The 20,180-nt window shown below is 39.2% G+C and overlaps 1 protein-coding gene across 2 annotated transcripts in view; it reads right to left on the reverse strand.

The window, feature by feature from the left end:
• MEGF10 (multiple EGF like domains 10) overlaps positions 1 to 20,180 on the reverse strand; it is a 110,569-nt gene that overhangs the window by 62,421 nt on the left and 27,968 nt on the right. For both annotated transcript variants that reach the window (XM_076362383.1, XM_076362382.1), the window contains exons 2-5: positions 18,515 to 18,648; positions 15,621 to 15,722; positions 14,130 to 14,230; positions 4,871 to 4,963 (exon numbers count right to left, since the gene is read on the reverse strand). In XM_076362383.1, the coding sequence (XP_076218498.1) occupies positions 4,871 to 4,963; positions 14,130 to 14,230; positions 15,621 to 15,722; positions 18,515 to 18,630 (412 nt within the window). In that variant the 5' untranslated portion in view covers positions 18,631 to 18,648. The remainder of the gene's footprint in view (positions 1 to 4,870; positions 4,964 to 14,129; positions 14,231 to 15,620; positions 15,723 to 18,514; positions 18,649 to 20,180) is intronic.

The following is a 20,180-nucleotide window of genomic DNA, read 5'->3' on the forward strand; positions in this document are numbered from 1 at the left end:
ACAGCTTTATACACAACCTGTAGTCAAAAATGCTCTTATAATATGTAACAATCCAATCTGACACACGCAAGTTAAAAATTTGATATAAAAAATAATCCAGTTTGGAAGGGAAAGGCTGTGTTGGTTTGTTTGTTTTTCAATGAAATCTATTTGTTTACATTTTTAATCTACAAACATAGCTATCTTTACCACTGTGTCCATTTTCTAACTTTTGTCCTTGTCCCCAGACCAGAACCGATCAACTTATACTTCTGAAGTTCACAAACACTTCTTCAAAGGGGTGCTGACAGCACACTGGTTGTGCTGATTCGCTCTCTCCAACGGATAGGTTCAACACATCTTCTGTCCACTCGTTTGTCATTGACCTGACTACTGTGTTCAGTCAATAAATCTTTATTAGAATAACTTGTTTTGCTTGACTGTCATCTCTCCCGCTAGAATGGAAGTGTTCTGCAAATGAGTGATCTCTCAATCCAAGGAGTATTTCTTTTCAGAAATATGTACGTTATCATCATCTCCTTCATCACCTCCCACTGAAATTCCCTGCAAGCAAACACTGCCTAATACAGTATATTTCCTTTAACTAAAAAGAAAAGGCCTGAAGAAAAAATATGTCTCACACGGGAAATGTTCCCCCAGGAGGTATTATTTAATTAGCCAAATTGTGAGACCACCACTCAGGTTTTACTCACAGAAGAACACATCCAATCCTATTTTCCTCTCAGATGGGATGTAAGGTTTTCAGAAAGGCAGAGGATGTGATGGAGAGAAGAGTTGTGGGCTGGGCTAGAATTAAGCACTGAAAGAGGACAGCCTCAGTAGTCTAGTCAAATCTTTATCCCTCTTCTCCCTAAACTGAAAGCAGCCACTGACCTAGGCTATTAGGAATTGGGTAAGACTTGTCACAAAAAAGAGGTAATGGTTGCTACAAAAGAAAATGGGAGTCTCCCAAAAAGTTTAGTCCCTAGAAAGGTTATTAGGCCATAGCACACAGTGGTATGCAAAGATAGGGGAGGAAGCTAGCTGATTCAGCTTTTACTGCACAATGCACGAATTTAGTCCATGCAATCACTCTCTCATTTTTGGAGAGAACATTGCAGCGTATAGGGAGCACTTGTCTGCAATTACCACACAGTAAGCCACTGTCACATAGAAGCTGTGGCATATGATTTAAAAATTTATTTTAAACACACTGGGTAAATACAACTGAGAAACAACAGATAAAATCAAGCTGGGGGTTGGCAGATGGACAGATGCTGCAATAGGACTAACTCTGTTCTCAGACGCTTACAGATGAAATTCCTTTGTAAGGAGAATAATCAATCCTAATAGAGAAAGGATAGTACTTTAGAAGAAAAAGTTTAGTTCTGCAGTTTTACAAAAAGCTAGTGCTTAGGTAGAACAGTTGCTTCCGACATGTTTGTGTCCATGAAAATGAACAGATTACTAAATCTGGAAGTTTGCCTAATATCTCATACTTTGAGAATAATCTCTGCCTTTCAGTCACAATATTTTATTTGGTCATCAGTAACCATTAAATCCCTGAGTGTCTGCCTTACGAAAATACTGGCCTGCCTTGTAACCATTGTTCCTTTTCCATTATCCAGTTACATATAATAGACATTATTACAGTATGGCAATTTGCATGTATTTTTCTTGAATGAATAACTTGCCATATCAACAAAACTATTATTAAAAAAAAAGGATCTCTTTATTTTATCCCATTGTACCTTTCTGTTACTAAAACTAATCAAGTTGGGGATCATGCAGAAAATACAGTTAAAGGCAAAATATGAAAATCACCTACGTAGGGCAAGCAACAATAAAACTCAGTGCCAGAGAGCCAAAATCCTATCACTTACTGTCTTTCCAACACTATCCACCGCTCTTCAACTCAATTTGATCTGTGCTGTAGCTCTCAGACACATAGATGAGGAAATCATGCACAGCTAGCAACAACCAGCAGCACTCAAACTCAGAAGGACAATCTGGTGAAACCAACATGTTTCTTAAGTTTGTCCACATGGAATGGGATAAACTCCAAAACAAATGTCCCTGTAGCACATGCACAAAAATATCCTCTTCCTCAGCCTACCCCCCTTCTCCTAGGACTACACTAGCAATCCAAAACAAGTTTCAGCAGTTCCAGTTAGCATTAACATCATGCAGAAGCTTTTAGAGGATCACCAACCTCTCCAGAGATCACACTGTTCAAAGATACATGAACAAAGGCTCTTTCAGCTTTGGCCTGTTGTGTACACACACCAGAAAGTACTTTTGCTATTGAGGCTGCTGTGACAAGCAATCAAAGGCAACCAACTGAAGAAGAAGCAGACGAAAAGAGCTGCACATGTATTCAAAATGAATTATACCAGACAGGTAAGGGAAATGGACTCTAGAAAACCCTGTGAGAGGAAGGATTATTTCCAAAGACAGATTTAGAGGTTCCTATCTCATCTAAAGTGCTCTTTCAGCGAGTTTCGAACTTGGAAATCTCGATAAATAACAGTATCTCCCCATTCTATGTTGTCTAGTGATACACATTTCTTCTGCATGTTTGATTAGTTACAGAAGAGCTTGACACATAAGGCTTCCACAAAGAAAGATAACATTTTTTGACAATTTCTTTTGACGATTCAACACACCAGATTAAGATCAGTATTACAGCAACATTGCATTGCTAACTCAGTTTTGTCTTACGCAAAACTTGGTGTTTCTTTAGAGCTGTTTATGAAAAGAATCACATGTAAGTGTATACAAAGACTATACAACAAATGTAATAATTTTTAAATGGTTAAGTTCTTCCTCATGTAATTTATTATTATTTTTATTCTCTCTCTCTCTTTCAAATTTCACAAAATATGCTGCCTGAACAACAGATCAGTTCCAGGATAAGAGTCACTGTAGCCCCTTGTTTGCAAAAAAAGAACATTTCCCTATTTCTGTTAAGTGGAAAAAAATGAGGGTGAAAATACAACTACATTACTTTTGTGCTGCTGCTGATCTACGTTTTTCACAGTTGTTATTTTTATAGGAATCCCATACTAAGTAAACTAGCAGGATAATACCTGTGCAAGACATCAAGCTCTGGTTTCTGAATTAGAATTTTATATGGTCTGTGAAATTTAAATTATAAACATATTTTTTCATTGTTGACTAAAATATGTTCCTTTCCAGTGGACAGTCACTAGCATTGACCCACTTTGGACTTGATTGTAATGAAGTATATGGTTGTAATGTTAGCCTAAACATTACATTTCCAAAGTCCTTACAAAGGGGAACAGAAAGATGGAACAAATAACAAATTATGATGAATAAAAAAAATCAAGAACTATCCTGAGAAACTCTATTTCAGGCAAAGGGAAGAAAAAATAACAATTCACGGCCTGCACAAATGATTACCTTTGATAGAGGAAGGGATAGTGCACAAACATGCCAGCCCTGCCATTGCAGGGTTTCTGCCCTCTCTCCGGACTTTATTGCCTTACTGGAGCCTGCAGTGCCTGGTTTTACACTCAAAGAGTCTAGAAAACAGCAGTGACTAAAAAGGTCACGAACTGATATTATTTTACTACTTCACTTTGTGGTTTTGACATTTTGCTATGTTCTTGCATCAAGCGTGTGATGGCTTTGATCTTCATAATTTCTTTATTAAGGGTGACCACCTGCTCGCTAGGTTGCATGTGACTGCACCCGCACGCCAAGCAGGAAAGGTGCCAACCTGCCCCTGTCTCCTGCTGCGTGTGTCCTCGATACTCCTCCCTTGCTCCCCTCGTCTCCTGCACGCACTCTTGTCCTGGTTTCGGTAGGGATAGAGTTAATTTCCTTTCTAGTAGCTGGTACAGTGTTTTGGATTTAGGATGAGAACAAAGTTGATAACGCACCGATGTTTTAGTTGTTGCTAGGTAGTGCTTACACTAGCCAAGGACTTTTCAGCTTCCCATGCTCTACCGACTGAGAAGGCTGGAGGTGCACAAGAAGCTGGGAGGGGGCACAGCCAAACTGGCCAAAGGGACATTCCATACCATGTGACGTCATGCTCAGTACATAAACTGGGGAAAGCTGGCCGGGGGGGGGGGGCCGCTGCTCGGGGACTGGCTGGGCATCGGTCGGCGGGTGGTGAGCAATTGTACTGTGCATCACTTGCTTTGTGTATTATTATTATTATCATATTATTATTATTATCATTTTATTTCAATTATTAAACTGTTTTTATCTCAACCCACAAGTTTTTTCTCACTTGTGCTCTTCCAATTCTCTCCCCCATCCCACTGGGTGGGGGGGAGTGAGCGAGCGGCTGTGTGGTGCTCAGTTGCCGACTGAGATTAAACCACAACAAAGGGGAAGGAGAAGAAAGTTGGAGAAACGTGACTAGTAAGTGGGAGTAAAATGGAAAGAGACTGAGCAGACAGGGAGCAACTAATAATGCAAGAGGGGAACACAGCGAGGGGAAAAAGGACAAGTTAGTGGCAGAGTGAAAAAGGAGGATAGGGTTGTGAGGAAGTCTTTGCTCATAGCTTTTAAGCATGACCTGGCACCATCATTCTTTACCCATATGGAAAATAAAAAATTAGAGATTTTCTTATATTTAAAATATAATTTTATCTACTTTACTCTAGATACTATGTTTCTCTATTATACCGTGTGTTTCTGAGCACAAAATAGCTCATGACATTTAGTGCTGCTACAGGGTAACATTGTTTGCAAGTAAATGAAGAAAAATCAGGTCACGCAGAGTAACCTGATAACTCAGAACAACCCCCTGACCAGAAAGCAGGAGCCCAAGCACAGGATCAATGATAATCTGCCCAAAAGAGAGGACAACACCGTGGAAAGAGCACAAGACAGGCAGAAGCAGGTGAAAACTCACCACTGGAGCAGTTGGGTCCTCCCCAGCCAGGCTCACACTGACAGGTGTTCGGAGCAATACAACGACCGTGGACACATTTATCAGCACAATGAGCTGTCAGAGAATGAAATAAAAAGAAGAATTAAAGAAGAACTCCCAGCACTAAGAAAAATATTCTAAACTTAATCCTAATCCAGAGAAACTACGACAGGAATCTGATCGGTATACCAATGAATACAAGGTGAAGGATGGGAAGAAGACAAAGTTGGTGTTTACAAGAAGTTTAATGGGACTACATGTGAATCATTTTGGTTCTGAATGGATTGAAAATGCTCTACGGTAATTAGGAAAAATACTTGCAAAATGTCCTGTTTTTTTCCTAATTACACATGATGAAGCACATTGGTCATCTTTATATTTTGTGTGGCCAAGAAAAAGGAAAGCCACACAGAGATCAATCATATATATTATTAAAATCTTTGGTTATCTGGGATTCCAGCCATTAATTGCATATTTTTACAGCCTTTAATTTTCATTCTCAACTTTTATTTCTAATAAGCTACTTTTCAGATGTGCATTAAAATGATCTTCATTAGAAATCAACAGGGAGAATATGAATTTTTAAATGTTAGATGATACAAGATATTAATGCAAAGCTATTTCATTGTTCTCTATTTATTTATTATGAAAAGAATTACTTTAAATAATATATCACAATTTTCCATTAGCCTTATAACTAGACATGAATTACTTGTATCTTCGAAGATTCTTGCCTAATAAGTGCTGCTGTGGGCACTGAAGCTCTCCCTAAATCAAATGTGTGAAAAATCTTACCAGTAAACCATAAGACAACAGAGGGTAGCTGTACACACACACGTCTCTGCATGTGCAAATGTCTGAATAACTTAGCGAATACCAACATACTCAACCCAAATTCCTGAGCTAAATACAACAAAGGCTAAATACAATAAAGCAACATTCCATCGCATACTCTGTGAGACAGACGGGAAAAAATACAAAAGTCAAAATGTTGTAAGAAACTGGACCCAGCGAGAGGTACAGAAGATGCTCTTTGAGCATCTCCTTGCAATGCCCCTCACGCCATGCTGAGCACATAGGTCCTTCCTACAATCCCTATGTAACAGCACACGCTATGAAGCTGTGCAAATAATCACCAGTTACTTCCAGTAATAAAATAGAGTTGTCTTAGAACAAATGTACAACAGGTGAAGCTTTGGCTCAGAGTGTTTACAATGCAGAGCCATCTCGCAAATTAGAGCTGTATTTTCTTAGCCACAATAAATCAGCATAAATCAACAGGAGCTTCTCTTCAGCCACTAAGTGGTGTTTCAGTTTTCCAGTAGTAGAACATAAAGCAAACACAACCCTTCAAAACAGACTACTACTACTACTAAGTCTCCATAGAAGTTATCTATAGGTAACAATGTCAGGGGTTTTGACAGCCAAAACTCTGCTGACTCTAACGATGAAAAAATACAAGATAAGGACCACTGAAGGAAGTTGTATAATATAAATATTGTTGCTTCCAAATAAATTCAATTAAGATCAATTAAAATTTTATATATATATATATGGGGCATACAAATACACAAATTTCTTTCTCAAAGAAGGGGTACATGTAATTCTTTTCTTTGAAGAAGCTAAACTAAAGCCAAGAATGTTTAAAAAAATGTTCAGGATATACAAAAGAATTAAAGATATCCAGTATTTCCTTTTTTTTTTTTTAAGTTTCTTAATGCCCCAAAATATATCTGATCAAATAATGACTTCTTTCTACACTCTGGATATACATAAAAACCTGTTTTGTAACAAAAAGAAATTATTCTGTAGACACCTTATGGGCTAACTGATTCTTGGCAACTGAATCCTAGCTGACATCCCTAAGAGACAGCATCTGTAAAAAAATCATTGCACTGAACATGGGGATAAGAGAACCAAAATTTACTACAGAACCTACAAAAAAGTGTAAGGTGAGGACAACATGAAAAGCACTAGAACAAGCTGAAAAGACATGAATGACATGAGGGACAGAGAAACTATTTTCCCTTGGTTTTCTATGGAACTGTTGGACATGATATAAGAAAATACTTATGTGCAAGAGCGGGTGAAAAACTTATCATGAAGTCTTTTTGATACTGAGCAGTGTAAAAAATTCACTGGCAGCAGTAAATTGTGTAAGTCATATCTTCTTCTTTTGTAAGGGAAAAATCAATTATCACATGAAAAGCAATCTGAGCTTACTCTTGCATATTTCCTTTTACATCTTATTTCCCCTCTTCTTCTGTGTCTTATTGTTTCCTTCAAAATCTTCTCTAAAATCTTGCCTTGTCCAACTCACAGGTCTATTTCAGCGGATCATATCCTTTCGTTTTCTTAAAAAACAAAAGGTAGTTTTGCTCTTTCTGATTATACAGTACCAGCCAGTTTGAAGTATCTACAAAATATCTGCTACTGCGTGTGCACTTCCCTGTAGCAGCCCTTTCCGCACCATGGGAGGAGCTGCCCCGTCCCCTGGACACAAGTCCACCAGGCTGCTTGACCTCCGTTCCCACCTCAGTTGTAGGCACTGGTGCTTCTGTAACCAGCTGAATGAACGTGTCCTGCTGAGGAAGCTCAGCAAAGTGAATCAATGTGAAAAGACATGTGCAACCCACTCAGGCCATCAACACTATTGTTACAGCAAGTTGAGAGCAATGTGAGGCAAGGGGTTGGCCAACATGCTTGCAGACATGCCTGAGCACCACAGGTTCGGGAGGGGAGCTCATACCAGGGGGATTAAGCCAGTCATGTTAGAGGCACAGAATGTATAATACAATTTTAGGTCAAGTTGCCACTTTCAAACACTGATCACGTGTCTCGTACTGATATCAATGAAGAGAGGGAGACGGTGCTCCATCTCAAGAGAAGATTGCAATTCAAACGCCTACTTACATGCTGATGGACTCCAGCATACCCCCTGCGGTGCAAAGGCAGATTGCTCCTCCATTGCTATATCTACTTAAAGTATTACAGCTGAGTGGAGTTAACTCTTGTGCCTCATACGACTTCCACTTCTGAACTAGAGCATATATGAAGAGTGGAACATTGTAAGACTTGAAATTTCTGAATGTCATTTTATGAATCTGCTCTCTGTGATTAAGAAAGTGACATTAAGTTATTTCATTATAAGTCACCATAGACGACATTTAGACAGCTGTGCATTGCATTATCTGATGTTAAAAAAAGATACAGAAGAATTTCCAGTAATAGAATTTGAAAAAAGGTATTTTTATCTTTAATGAAAGTTTATGCATGCATTTTAGGATCTGTTGCTTTTTCATTTTGAAAAGCCAGACATTAATCAAATAACATAAACAAAGCTTGAAATATTTTGGCTGTAATTACGCATGTGAGTAAATGACCAGGAGAATAAACTACGGTTCTGCAATTAGACTTACACCATTTAAACAAATTAATCGCATCATCAAATGAGCAGATACCTGAAATCATACCTGATTTCATGAGATTTCATACCTGAAATCTGTTAAATAAAATTCTTATCAACTTTACAGAGCATTCATATTAGGAAGACTGGAGTAATATCTGAACTGGGCCTGCTTTTGGACTGTAAGTAGATCTCCATATTATTTCTTTCAGAGAAACGACTTCCAACAAAAGAAGTCATACTACATGCCTGACTGTGCTTCGTGTTTAGCTTTTCTGCTAATACCACTCTATCCTGATTTGGATACCTAGTCTTTGAAAAGAGCAAACTGAAGAAATATATCCATTTTCAAAAATAAAAAAAGCTTCTTTAGCTGTTAAAGTTCTCAAACTTTTGTGAATTAAGTTTGCATACACGAACCATTTTAGACTGGAAACAGGCAAAAACCTCTTCTACATATTCCACAAGGTTTAACTTCAACTTCCTCAAAATTAATTAAAATAAGGTCCCTCAGCACTTATCGTGCAAAATAAAATTCAAATATCTTTTAAACTAGATTATAAATGTGTTTTTCAAATAAATTCTTCACTTCCATACTGTATGCTAGAACATATCCTTTGGTTAATCCTTTTTTCCTATGCTTGATGACTAGTTGCTATTAAAGTGACTGATATCCAGTTATGCATTAAGATGGATGGTTTATTTTTTATGTCATGTCTAGAGGAAATTCAACAGGCATTCTTTAATGTTCTTAGAAACGTGCTACACTGTCAGAAACTGTATGTGAAGTTAACGTTCAAGCTACCAAAATGCTACTACGATCAATCTACCTTCTGCATGTGTGTTAATCTACAAGAAAGCCATCAGAAGACATCTTAAAGTCATTGAATTCTTTCATTTCAGAAATATGCTAAAAATTGAATGGACTTTGTAAATGTAAAAAAAAAAAAAAAATAAAAGATTGCACTTTTTGTAAAAACTTCTCAGTCTGTAGCTCAGCCTGGCATCCATATGTCAAATCTCCTAGGGATTGCCACTGATATTAGGAGATAAGTGACAGTAAATTATTTGGAATAAGTAAGAGACTAAGTCAATCACTCAGCCCAGTATGGACTTTCTACGGCCAGGAGTAAGTTCCTTTATAGAATTTAACAGAATGATTCTATCTTTGTATCCGCATATAAACTGCATTCAGATCACCTCAGAAAGTCCATCAGATCTAAACATTAATTACATGCACTGTAATTTTTAAGAGCAAAAATACATAATCACTTGAGCTCCAGTTAGCCTACTCTTCTGCAGAGATACTGGCAATAGTGAAGGCAGAAGTCAGAAATTTGCAGATAATTCATATCCTTTATAAACACGAGTTACATGAGGATAGCACAAACCAGGGTAATACTGGAAGTACTAACAGATATCTTCATGCTTATAAAACAGTACTGACCCCATATAATGTTGGAATTAAAATATAATTTTTTTACCCATCTGAAGACAAACCCAAATGGCACAACTAATAAAACACAAGATAATTTTTCTATTCAGCATCACTGAACACTGCTTGCCATAATAAACTCAATCTGCAAGAGAATATATCTATACTGGCCAAAAGTTACACAAAAAAAATGTGTTTGTTATAATATTTATTAACATAATTTAAAAATTCCCCAAGAGGTTCCCTGAAAAGCTTCCAAGGGCTGCAGATGGAGGCTGACTTCTGATGCCACTTTGTTGCTTACTAATAGTGATGTAAATGCAGCATTATTTCAGCAAACTCAGAAACATTGAAAAGACAGGTATTTAAGTTGCTTAAGAGACTTTTTTTTTAAACTTATGACAACTGTAGTGGGGTGGTCTTTTCCATAAAACTCTTAACAGTTATCTACTTCTAGTGTGACTGTCATCTTCTTATCAATGGCATTAGTCAAAAGAAGAGGATGCTAAAATTCTGTATCAGAGTTTGGACTGTTTAACAACAGTTATTTTTAATTTAGAGAAGAACAAGCAAAACAAAAATTTCCATATGAGTGAAAGGCCTGTTTGTATATTTTTCATATATATATATATTATATATATATATATATATACTGAATCCAAAGACAAAACACAAAAGGAATTTTCATCAAAAAGTGAAAACATAACACAAGTTTCACCTATTGAAAATTTTCAAGAACAAGTATGGAAGTTACAGTCACAATTCCACAGAAATCTTGTATCCTAAGATGAATTCAAATTCATCTGTTCAGACTGGACTCTAAAAGACTCAAAATAACCCACTTAAATTTCAGCCAGTGCTTTTCTCTGGCTGTTGGTCATTCTTTTCCTTTGCGAATACAACATTTACAGACTTAACAACATGAGGCTGGCACATTCTTGCAATTCTTTATGCAGTGACAAACAATTCTCTTCCCACTATAGGCAGTGAAGTGGCACTACCACTAATAAGTACTACCTCTAGGGGAACAGTGACCGGTGAGTATTCAGCGCTGTAGATTCCTAATTATTATTGTAAAAAGGAATTCACAAGATTTCATTTCACCACTGTATGCACTGAAGTGTTGAGTCATACCAAAATCCTCTACCAGTAGAATTTTCTAATTGAGCTTTCTAAATTGAGAAGTCAAATAAAGGAACAAACAAACAACAAAACGTCAACAGCACGACAAACATTTTAGCCTTTTAGAAGCATCCTACATCCTCCACTAAGTAAAAAATAATTCACACTGCATGGAAAATAAAACTACCCTAATGGAAATGCTGTGCGCATTGTGGAGCAGCAACAGCATAAAAGAAGATATCCGCAACACTTCAACTGGCTTTGATTCTCTTCTATCTTCACATATAGATGATAGAATATAGAAGAATATCTTCACATATAGAAGATTCTCTTCTATCTTCACATATAAAAAAGGGGGGAGGTGCCTATGTGTTTTTCAATGTGGTCACCATTTTCTTGCAGAAAAAGATGTTATGTTGGCTTTCTGCCAGTGATATTTCTGCTACGATGACATAGAAAAGTCCTCCCCATATCACCATCTCTTACCATTTGATCTCAGCTGACAGCATCACACTTGCTTTTCAAGTTAAACTGGATGACTAGTATTACCACAGTGTATGCAGGCATCATGTACTCTAGTATGTACAAGTTCACTGTGAAGAAAGCTGGTTGAAACAATGGAAAGCAGGAAATATTTGCCACCTTCTATTAACTACTGAGCTCCCCCTTTGCCCTGAATCCTCAGCTCCAGTTGAAGATCATGAGGACTGAGTGTCTCTCAATGCCTTCCAGGGTCAACCATTACAGAATCAAATAAATGCAAAGTTAGCTCCACTGAAGGATCTTTATTTTTACATAATCTGAAGTCTGAGGCATTCCAAAACTGCTTTGAAAGTCAGAGCAGATATGTCCTGAATATCAGCATTTGGCATCTTTTTCTGTAATAGCAGTAAAAAGTTAGTCCATCCAATGTAATCTGAATTTACTAGGTTCTGAGTATTACTATGTTAATATAGAATGAATTTGCTACATATACTATAGCTATGTAAAAGCTGTAGTCACATAAAAGACTCATCATCATGCTTCTCATGTGGTCAAACTGTTATATACCTCAAAAAGTATACTACTTAATAAAAAAATTAAATACGATCATTCATATATGCTGTATAATAACCAAATGTAGTTAGAAATTGGTTCTTATAAGTCTAATACATACATGTTAAAAACAAAAAGGTTAAAAAACCTGCCAATCTGATCTCAGATAGATCCATTTTTTAAAAAAAGTTGTTTTTTAAAAATATCATTTTGACCTTGCTTTTTCATGTGCAGAAAACACTTTAAATCAAAGATCTTACTGCTGCATTTTCAAATTCCAGGAAGTGCTGTAAAACAAAAATATAAATGAGGATAGTGTGATGTGTTATGACATTCACAGGGTATAATTTTCCAGGGATACAAATAAATCCTGTCAGTCACTTCCAGTGACCAGTGACCGGTCACAACAAGCAGAAAGGCACAAATTAAGAAACTATTTTGCATTTGTATAGAATAAATAAATTTAACGTATGTACTGATATTGATTTGCAGGCTCTTGTTTATTGGTAAAGACCAAAGACATCCACCGCACTGCATTCTCCTAAACTGCATTGCAAAATCCAGTGGCAATGACAAATCTCTTGTTATCCGCTATTTCACAGAACCTTTTCCTGAACAAGCTTCTCCATACCTCGAGTGCTATGCTTCACCACTGTCTTTATAGCCGTAAGGCAGACAATAAAGCAATGAACGTATCTCCATTTTTCTCATTCTCAGCTCAGAAAAAAACACCAGGTAAAGCAGTGTGCCTTAGAGTTAGGTTGAAAACGTGCTGTTACAGAGCCAGCCTTTTGCACGTGCCTCGGTCCAGGTCCCGCTCCGGGGCGGTGGGAGCATGCTGGCAGGCTCCCCATGCAGACCAGCCGAGTCGAGGTTTGACTCAGGGACATGACACCGAGCTTCAGACGAGAGAAGCCAAAGCAGCCACCAAAACAGCTCACACACACTGTGGCTTTCCCAATAAGCTGGGCTTTTCACTTTTTTCTCTTGGCAAGGCTTGCCATTTGGTTGCCTGTTCAGAAACTGGGCGGCAAGCCCAAGGGCAGCCCTTGCAGTCCAGAGGCTCCAGCCCCTCGCCAGTCTGCTCTTACAGGGCCCCACATTTCCAAAAAAATTCAACTATACTGCCTCAGTCCCTCTGACATTGTTCATTAAGGTTCTGCAGGTTTTTTAAATCTCATTATTAGAAGAGCTGAAGCAAAACCAAGGAATGGATATAGCTGTTTTCCACTATAATGCATGCCCTTTCTGTCTCCTAAAATTAATAAAAATGTACTCAAAGGTCACCATCACAAATGACATTACAAACAAAAGATTGCCCCTGATGAGCCCAGTTTTTCAAGGAGATGAAAAGATGAAGAGATTTGGTTCCCTGACTTCTGGAAAACTTACCGTTGCAGTCCGTGCTGCACACATGCATTCACAGGGACAAATAATTTGAAGCACTATTGAATTAATTTCATTTTTAGCCCTACACATTTGCCCATCTCCAACGGTATGCTATCCTTCACAATTGCTTACCTATCACAAGTTCCCTGCTGTCAGTTCTGCTGACACGAGCATCTCGCTGCCCAACCCGCTGTATGACTTTGCACAACCCTATGTTAAACTACTAATCATACACTTCCAGAGCTCTGGATTAACACCTCCTCTATTTTCATTCTGCCTTTCTATTATGCTCTTGAATGAATACCATTTTAAGAATCAGACTTTCCTAGGTCTGCACAAAGCCGTACAAGAGAGAGAAAGAGAGCTGAGCAAAGGCCACCGCCGGGCTCTGGACACAGCTCTTCCCTCTTTAGACTTAGGAAGATGTGGAGACAGGGGCACGTGCCACACAAAAAGGCGGTATAACAACACAGTTGTTACAGATGTCTGTATCTGCAAGAGAGGCTAAGCATGGGCATCATGGCCACGCTAAGGAGAAAAACCTTGAATTTCCCTTCTGGTTTTGAACCTCGTATTTATTTACTGTGTTGGAAAATGCACTGACACTTGTGCATTTTCCGTATGATCATTAGTTAGAATCACATCAAGGCTGGTTACTTAGACATCTGAGATCAAATTATCCTGTCATTTGCATATGCACAACACCAACTGACTTCAACAAGAGCTGCATGTGCACCACTGATGAATAACTGAGCCCACATAACTCAGCTTCCACAAGTCACCCATCAAAAGGGAGTCAAACCAGCATTGTGATAAACATATGGAATTTCAAAGCAAAAAGAAGCTAAACTTACGGACACACATTTCCCTGCTTTCATAAAATCCAGGGCAGCACTGGGATTTACGCCTGTACATCGTTTTTTCACCATGTCTGTAGGCAGTACGGTAACTGATCCTGAAGAAAAGAATGAATGGTTGTTACATACAATTCATGGTTCAGATATTCTTACACATTTTAAAAAAATTCAGGTGTCAGCAAGAGGAGAGAAAAAAAGCTCAAAGAGACCTTGATTTATCTGTTGCTGAGTTCAAGAGTCCTAGTGGTTCCCCAACAAGCCTTATGTCCATAGGTGGCCAGACAGCAGGAAAAAAAGTTAAGGATTTTGGCTACTTAACTAATATGCAAACCAGAGCATCACTGCCTTTGCCATTAGCATCCCCCATTGAGGCTAAAGGCTGGCAATACAAATCAGTTTGCTTGATCATTACAGCTCTATCAGTTTCCAAGGGAAAGACTTCTGGGGATCATCCTCCCAAGGATGAGTCAGTTTTCTAGGGGCAGAAATGTCGTGAGAAGAGAAGTTCTGGTTAAGGCAAGAGATGGGAGGGCTCAAGGGAGAGCTTGGACCTCCTGGGCAGCCAGCAGCACTGCACGCCTCTCACCAGGGTGGCTGCATTTTGCAGAACACAGCCCTGCAGGGCAGCGGTGACCAGCACACAGAGAAATCAGCACATAAACCCATCAAAAACTGCAGAAAATATAGCTTCCTTCTGACACGAGCAAGTAGTATTTATCAGAAGCAGGCTCTCCCACCGCTCTCTCCTCTCTGCTCCCCACCGTGTCCGTAAATCTCCCCCCACCCCGCCTCTCCTGGCTGCTGACCACATACTCCACCAAGCAGTAAACACATTCCCACAACACCTGAGACAAAGAACAGCTTGTATATAAATGGTGTCATAGGTAAACAAAGTGTAATCTCTCTTTGAACTCAGTATCTGCTTTTTACATATTATCCATACTGATCTGTCTCCTCTAGCTGCTGTGCCCCAGGGAGCCCCTCCCACTGCTGATGGTTCATACTTATGGGCATATTCCTCTAAGAAAAATGCTTTTTACAGCTGTCACCAGTTTTTAATCATTCACCCCTTGCTTACTTTCTGCAACTACAAGGAGTTTCCTTTAACAAATCTTTTTATTTTCCTTTCAAGTAGCATACACTTTCCCCAGAACATAAGGTTGCAAGCAGCAAGGGGTCTCTCATCACATTTCCGAACAAATACACCTTGCAGGGTCTGGGGAATTTAATTTTGTGCATTGGACGCTTTTCCCCAACTTGTTCGTTTTCTGTTAGCACTTCATGGGATGACACACCCTGACCTGCTAATAAAACATATGTGACATTGCTTGGACAAGCATTTTCCAGTTGACACAGACCACAGCAGTTAGACAGACTAGTTACTATAGCTAAAATATCCTACATATCATGCTTGATTTTGACACACCCAAAATCTTTACAAATATCTACAATATCAGCAGTATGACAATATTAACAATTATACATCACCTGTGTCGTGTGCACTTAAACCAGTTTAGGATGTCAGTACAACTGGTGTAATAAATTTGATCAAAAGGATGTGGATATGACTCTTGCACTGTAACTGAATAACTGGGGGGGAGAGAGAGAGAGAAAGCAGAGAGATTATCAAGCAAGTCCTTTATAGTACAGTCTGATTTAAGTAAGTCTTTTACAGAGTCCTGGTATAGAAAGGAATAAATATAATAAAATACTTATGTGCAACAAAAACAGAAAGTTCAAGTTTAAGTAAAACGTGAACCAGCTAACTTTATAAAACAGAAGATATCAATTGAAAGGTTTTTCTTCCACCAAGCAGATATATATGCAGAAAGCCATCATGTCTCTACTGTGTAATACATTTGATGAAATAGTACTACTAGACATTTAAAGAAAAGTAATGTAAGCCTAAATTTAAAAAAACCCGAAACACCTGTGTCTCAAATGAGCAGCAAATTGAAGTAGTGTGTAGTACATGTTCTCCTGTGGCAAGAAACTTTTACTAACATCACTGGATAGCTGGAAAATTAGTTAAGAGCCAGAAAACAAGGTTTCTTCTGTTATCATACAAAATAGAAAAATCTTACTGGATTTTCTGAGACATTTCTTTTAAAATCTGTAGCTGTATCCATAGCAAAACATCTTCTTTGGTAGTGGAAAGGTCTGCCAGTGTATTTAGATATTAAGTGGGTATTAGCACAGAAATACACCTAAGTAATAATTACTGAAAAATGATATAACAATTATGCCATCAAGCAGTCTATTCAGCAATCAGAAATTATAAAATATTAAAGTCCGTACCTTATTTTGTTTACCGGTTGTTTGGTTTTTTTTCAGAAATACTACACTGAAGTCCTATTATTATTTTCTGCCAAATTCTAAGTGCAGTGTCCTAGAAATAAATCTATGCTCTGAAGTCCAGAGCCTCCAGAGCTGTCAGTGGGGCAAGAGAAACAGAGCCCTGTTGCAAAAGGGAGAAATATTGAATCATCACAGCACATTCAGCAGGCTGTTTGTGCTGGCAGTCAGGCAGTCCTTGATTGCGCAAGGGGGTTAGAAAATACGGGAATGCATGGCAAGCTCCTGCAGTAGGACTAATTCCCAGGACCAGCGCAAACACTTACTAAGTATGTGGCCCATCTGGCTTTCACCCACTTTCACTCACGCCCTCTTTGACCTCTTAGCACCTATTGCAGGCTAACAGCCACAATCTCCTCTTCCTACAGTCATCACCTATACTGAGGGAAAACACATTCAGACCCACTTACTCTAACTGCCCAGAACTTACTCCCTGTTTTTCCTACATCCATATAAAGGCAAGCAACCCTAATCCATGCAGCTGCCCGACCGAGTCCGACAAAACGTTGGTGGGGTGCCGACGCTTGCCTGAGGCTCTGCGCTCTTTGTTCGAGGCAGGGCACGCTCTACCCTTTCTTGCTGTGATCGCCGTTCATTTGTAAAGACCGTTTTATTACTACCTGAGGTAGATTTATTTAAAGCATATAGCACTGACAGTGACAGCAGCAGTAAAGAGCCTGTATCTGGGGTTTTATACTCTCATACTTCTTATCTACCTCTGTCGCTTGCTCTGGGCAGCAGCGTGAATGTTTCAGTAAGTTTACTTGGAGTTCCTCCCCACTTCTGAGACTCAGCAGAAGAAGGAAAAAAGTTCATGCAACAAAATGGGCATGCTTGCTAGATGTATGTTTCTTTCTGCAGACTTTGATTAGTTTGTTTTAAAATACATTATGCTATGTAAACAGTTATATTTGGGATTTTTTCCCATTCTGCTTTCACTACGTTGTAGCTTTCCTCAAAACCACTTTTACCTATAAAAACAGTAAACAAAGCATACACAATATAAAGCAGTATCCAGTAACATCGTAGACACGTGCCTGAATACTGTAAACAGGTATTTAGTATGGCCACTACTTCATATACACATTGCTGTATAAGCCAAATTGTATACAACGGTAGGGGCAGAGACTCCAAATGCTTCACATGAAGCTCAGATAAATTCCTGGGGAAAGTCCTTAAGTGATTTTTTATCTAGAGACTTTATAAAAAAGTAAATAGAAGTTTCAATTTTCTTTGTAAAGTTTCAGCCATAACAACGGCTAATAAATATACATTGGCTTAGCAGCACTCCCGGTGATTAAACAGAAACACAGTTTACCTTAAATGCAGGAAATACTGATGTCCTCAAATGAACAGTTAGACTGTCTCAGGGACTAGCTGATCAATCACAGGTATAATAATAATAATGAGATCATAAGGCTTGGTTTCACTGCTATAACCCTTGCACAAGAAATTAAGTACAGCAAATGCTTGTGGCTCCACCTCTCCTACTCATTGTGGCGTTCTCCTTGCAATTAATGTGTAACTGGGTGAACGAACGGACCAACTAAATTGATTAATTTCTTTCTGTAAGTTATAAATTTCTGAACCTCATCAAAAAAATTAAACAAGAAATCTTAATTCAGATTCTGTGAATGTTGAATAGGAAAGAATCAGCATAATCAAATTTGGCCAAACTCCAATATGGTTAATTATATTTTGCATATGTAAAAGCTTCTTTCCACTTAAATTGAAAAAAGCTATTTTTATTCACTTCTTGTACCCAGATGGTTGTGTAACATTGCTGGTGCCACTGTAGTGTTTTTTGCGTCCCAACCCCTACTGCAAAGATGACTGCATTTCAGCCCAGTGTGAAATAGTCTTTTACTTGTCCATGAACTTACCTTGCCCATGCAGTAATGCAAAATTTTTTTCCCAGTTCATTACTCATCTAAAAGCTTTAAATCATTTAAAATGTGCCAAGTAAAACAAAACAAAATTATTACAATCAGAATTCATGTCATGCGTTTTCCAGAAGAAAATATTACCTTTCCCAGTGGCTACACACATTGGGATCTTCCAGATTCAAAGATAAAGTTGTCCCCATCCAATCGTACAGGAGTATGACAAGGAAGCCAAAAAAGGAGTTCAAATGAAGAACCATCTTTCCAAAAAGGTCGCTCTAAGAAACAAATATTTATACTACATTAACAATATTATACAAACGATAAAGGAGCTAAGACTATTGACCCATATATAATCAATATATATGATATAAAGCAACAGGTACTTCAAGAAACACACACTGCTTGCCTAGCAGCAGCAATATCATGCCCATTTTGGAAGAACCCAAATGAGGTAATTTCACACGAGTGGCATGGTGGTCAGCCAGTGAACAAACTACATTTCAGAGGTCCCACTGTCCCATCAAATTGCAGGCACTCAGGCTCAGTTATTTAGTGATGGTTTGTCCACACCAAATGACAGAGCTGCAATTTAAAATAAAGGCTGGCATTTGCTCAAGACCACAAGAGTAGAAAGGTTCAGCTGATGACACACTGTCAGAAATCCTGCATATCACTTACTTACAGGAGGGGTCTGTATTACTCCGTTCATTGCCAGCAGCACCCCCAATTCCTGCAGCCTATGCTGACCTCTTAAAAACCCCAGATGCTGCCCCATCTCAAGCAGCAACTTTTGTAAAAAGCTCTTCCCCAAAATTACACACTGACTTTGCTACGTGGCCTCCCTAAGGATGCCTGAGCACCCAGGGCCCGGGCCAGCAAGAGAGGTGATGCCCAGGGTCCACTTGGGAAAGGCTACATTACCTCAACCTGGGTATCTCCATAAACTGCCTTCCTAAAGGGCTCATGCAACAGCATCATGTGGAGAGATGCAAGTCAGAGGAACAGAAAGCAATATAAAGATGGTCTGCAGGACTGACTACAGGCCAGTCAGTCTCAGGTCTGTACCTGGGAAGATCATGGAACAGATCCTCCTGGAAGCTATGCTAAGGCACATGGAGGACAGGGAGGTGATTCGAGACAGCCAGCATGGCTTCACCAAGGGCAAGTCCTGCCTGACCAACCCAGTGGCCTTCTATGATGGAGTGACTGACTACATCAGTGGACATGGGAAGGGCTACAGATGTCGTCTCTCTGGACCTCTGTAAGGTCTTTGACACAGTCCCCCACAACATCCTGCTCTCTAAACTGGAGAGGTATGGATCTGATGGGTGGACTGTCCGGTGGGTGAGGAATTCGTTAGATGGTCGCATCCAGAAGGTAGTGGTTAACGGCTCAATGGCCAGATGGAGATTGGTGACAAGTGGCATCCCACAGGGGTCCGTCCTGGGACCGGTACTGTTTAATATCTTCATCAATGACATAGACAGTGGGATCGAGTGCACCCTCAGCAAGTTTGCAGATGACACCAAGCTGAGTGGTGCGGTTGACATGCCAGAGGGATGGGATGCCACCCAGAGGGACCTGGACAAGCTCAAGAAGTGGGCCCGTGTGGACCTCATGAGGTTTAACAAGGCCAAGTGCAAGGTCCTGCACCTGGGTCGGGGCAACCCCCGCTATCAACACAGGCTGGGGGATGAAGGGATTGAGAGCAGCCCTGCCCAGAAGGACTTGGGGGTACTGGTGGATGAAAAGCTGGACGTGAGCCAGCAATGTGCACTCGCAGCCCAGAAGGCCAATTGTATCCTGG

The sequence above is a fragment of the Aptenodytes patagonicus genome, chromosome Z (genome assembly GCF_965638725.1).
Source record: "Aptenodytes patagonicus chromosome Z, bAptPat1.pri.cur, whole genome shotgun sequence".
Classification (NCBI taxonomy): Eukaryota; Metazoa; Chordata; class Aves; order Sphenisciformes; family Spheniscidae; genus Aptenodytes; species Aptenodytes patagonicus.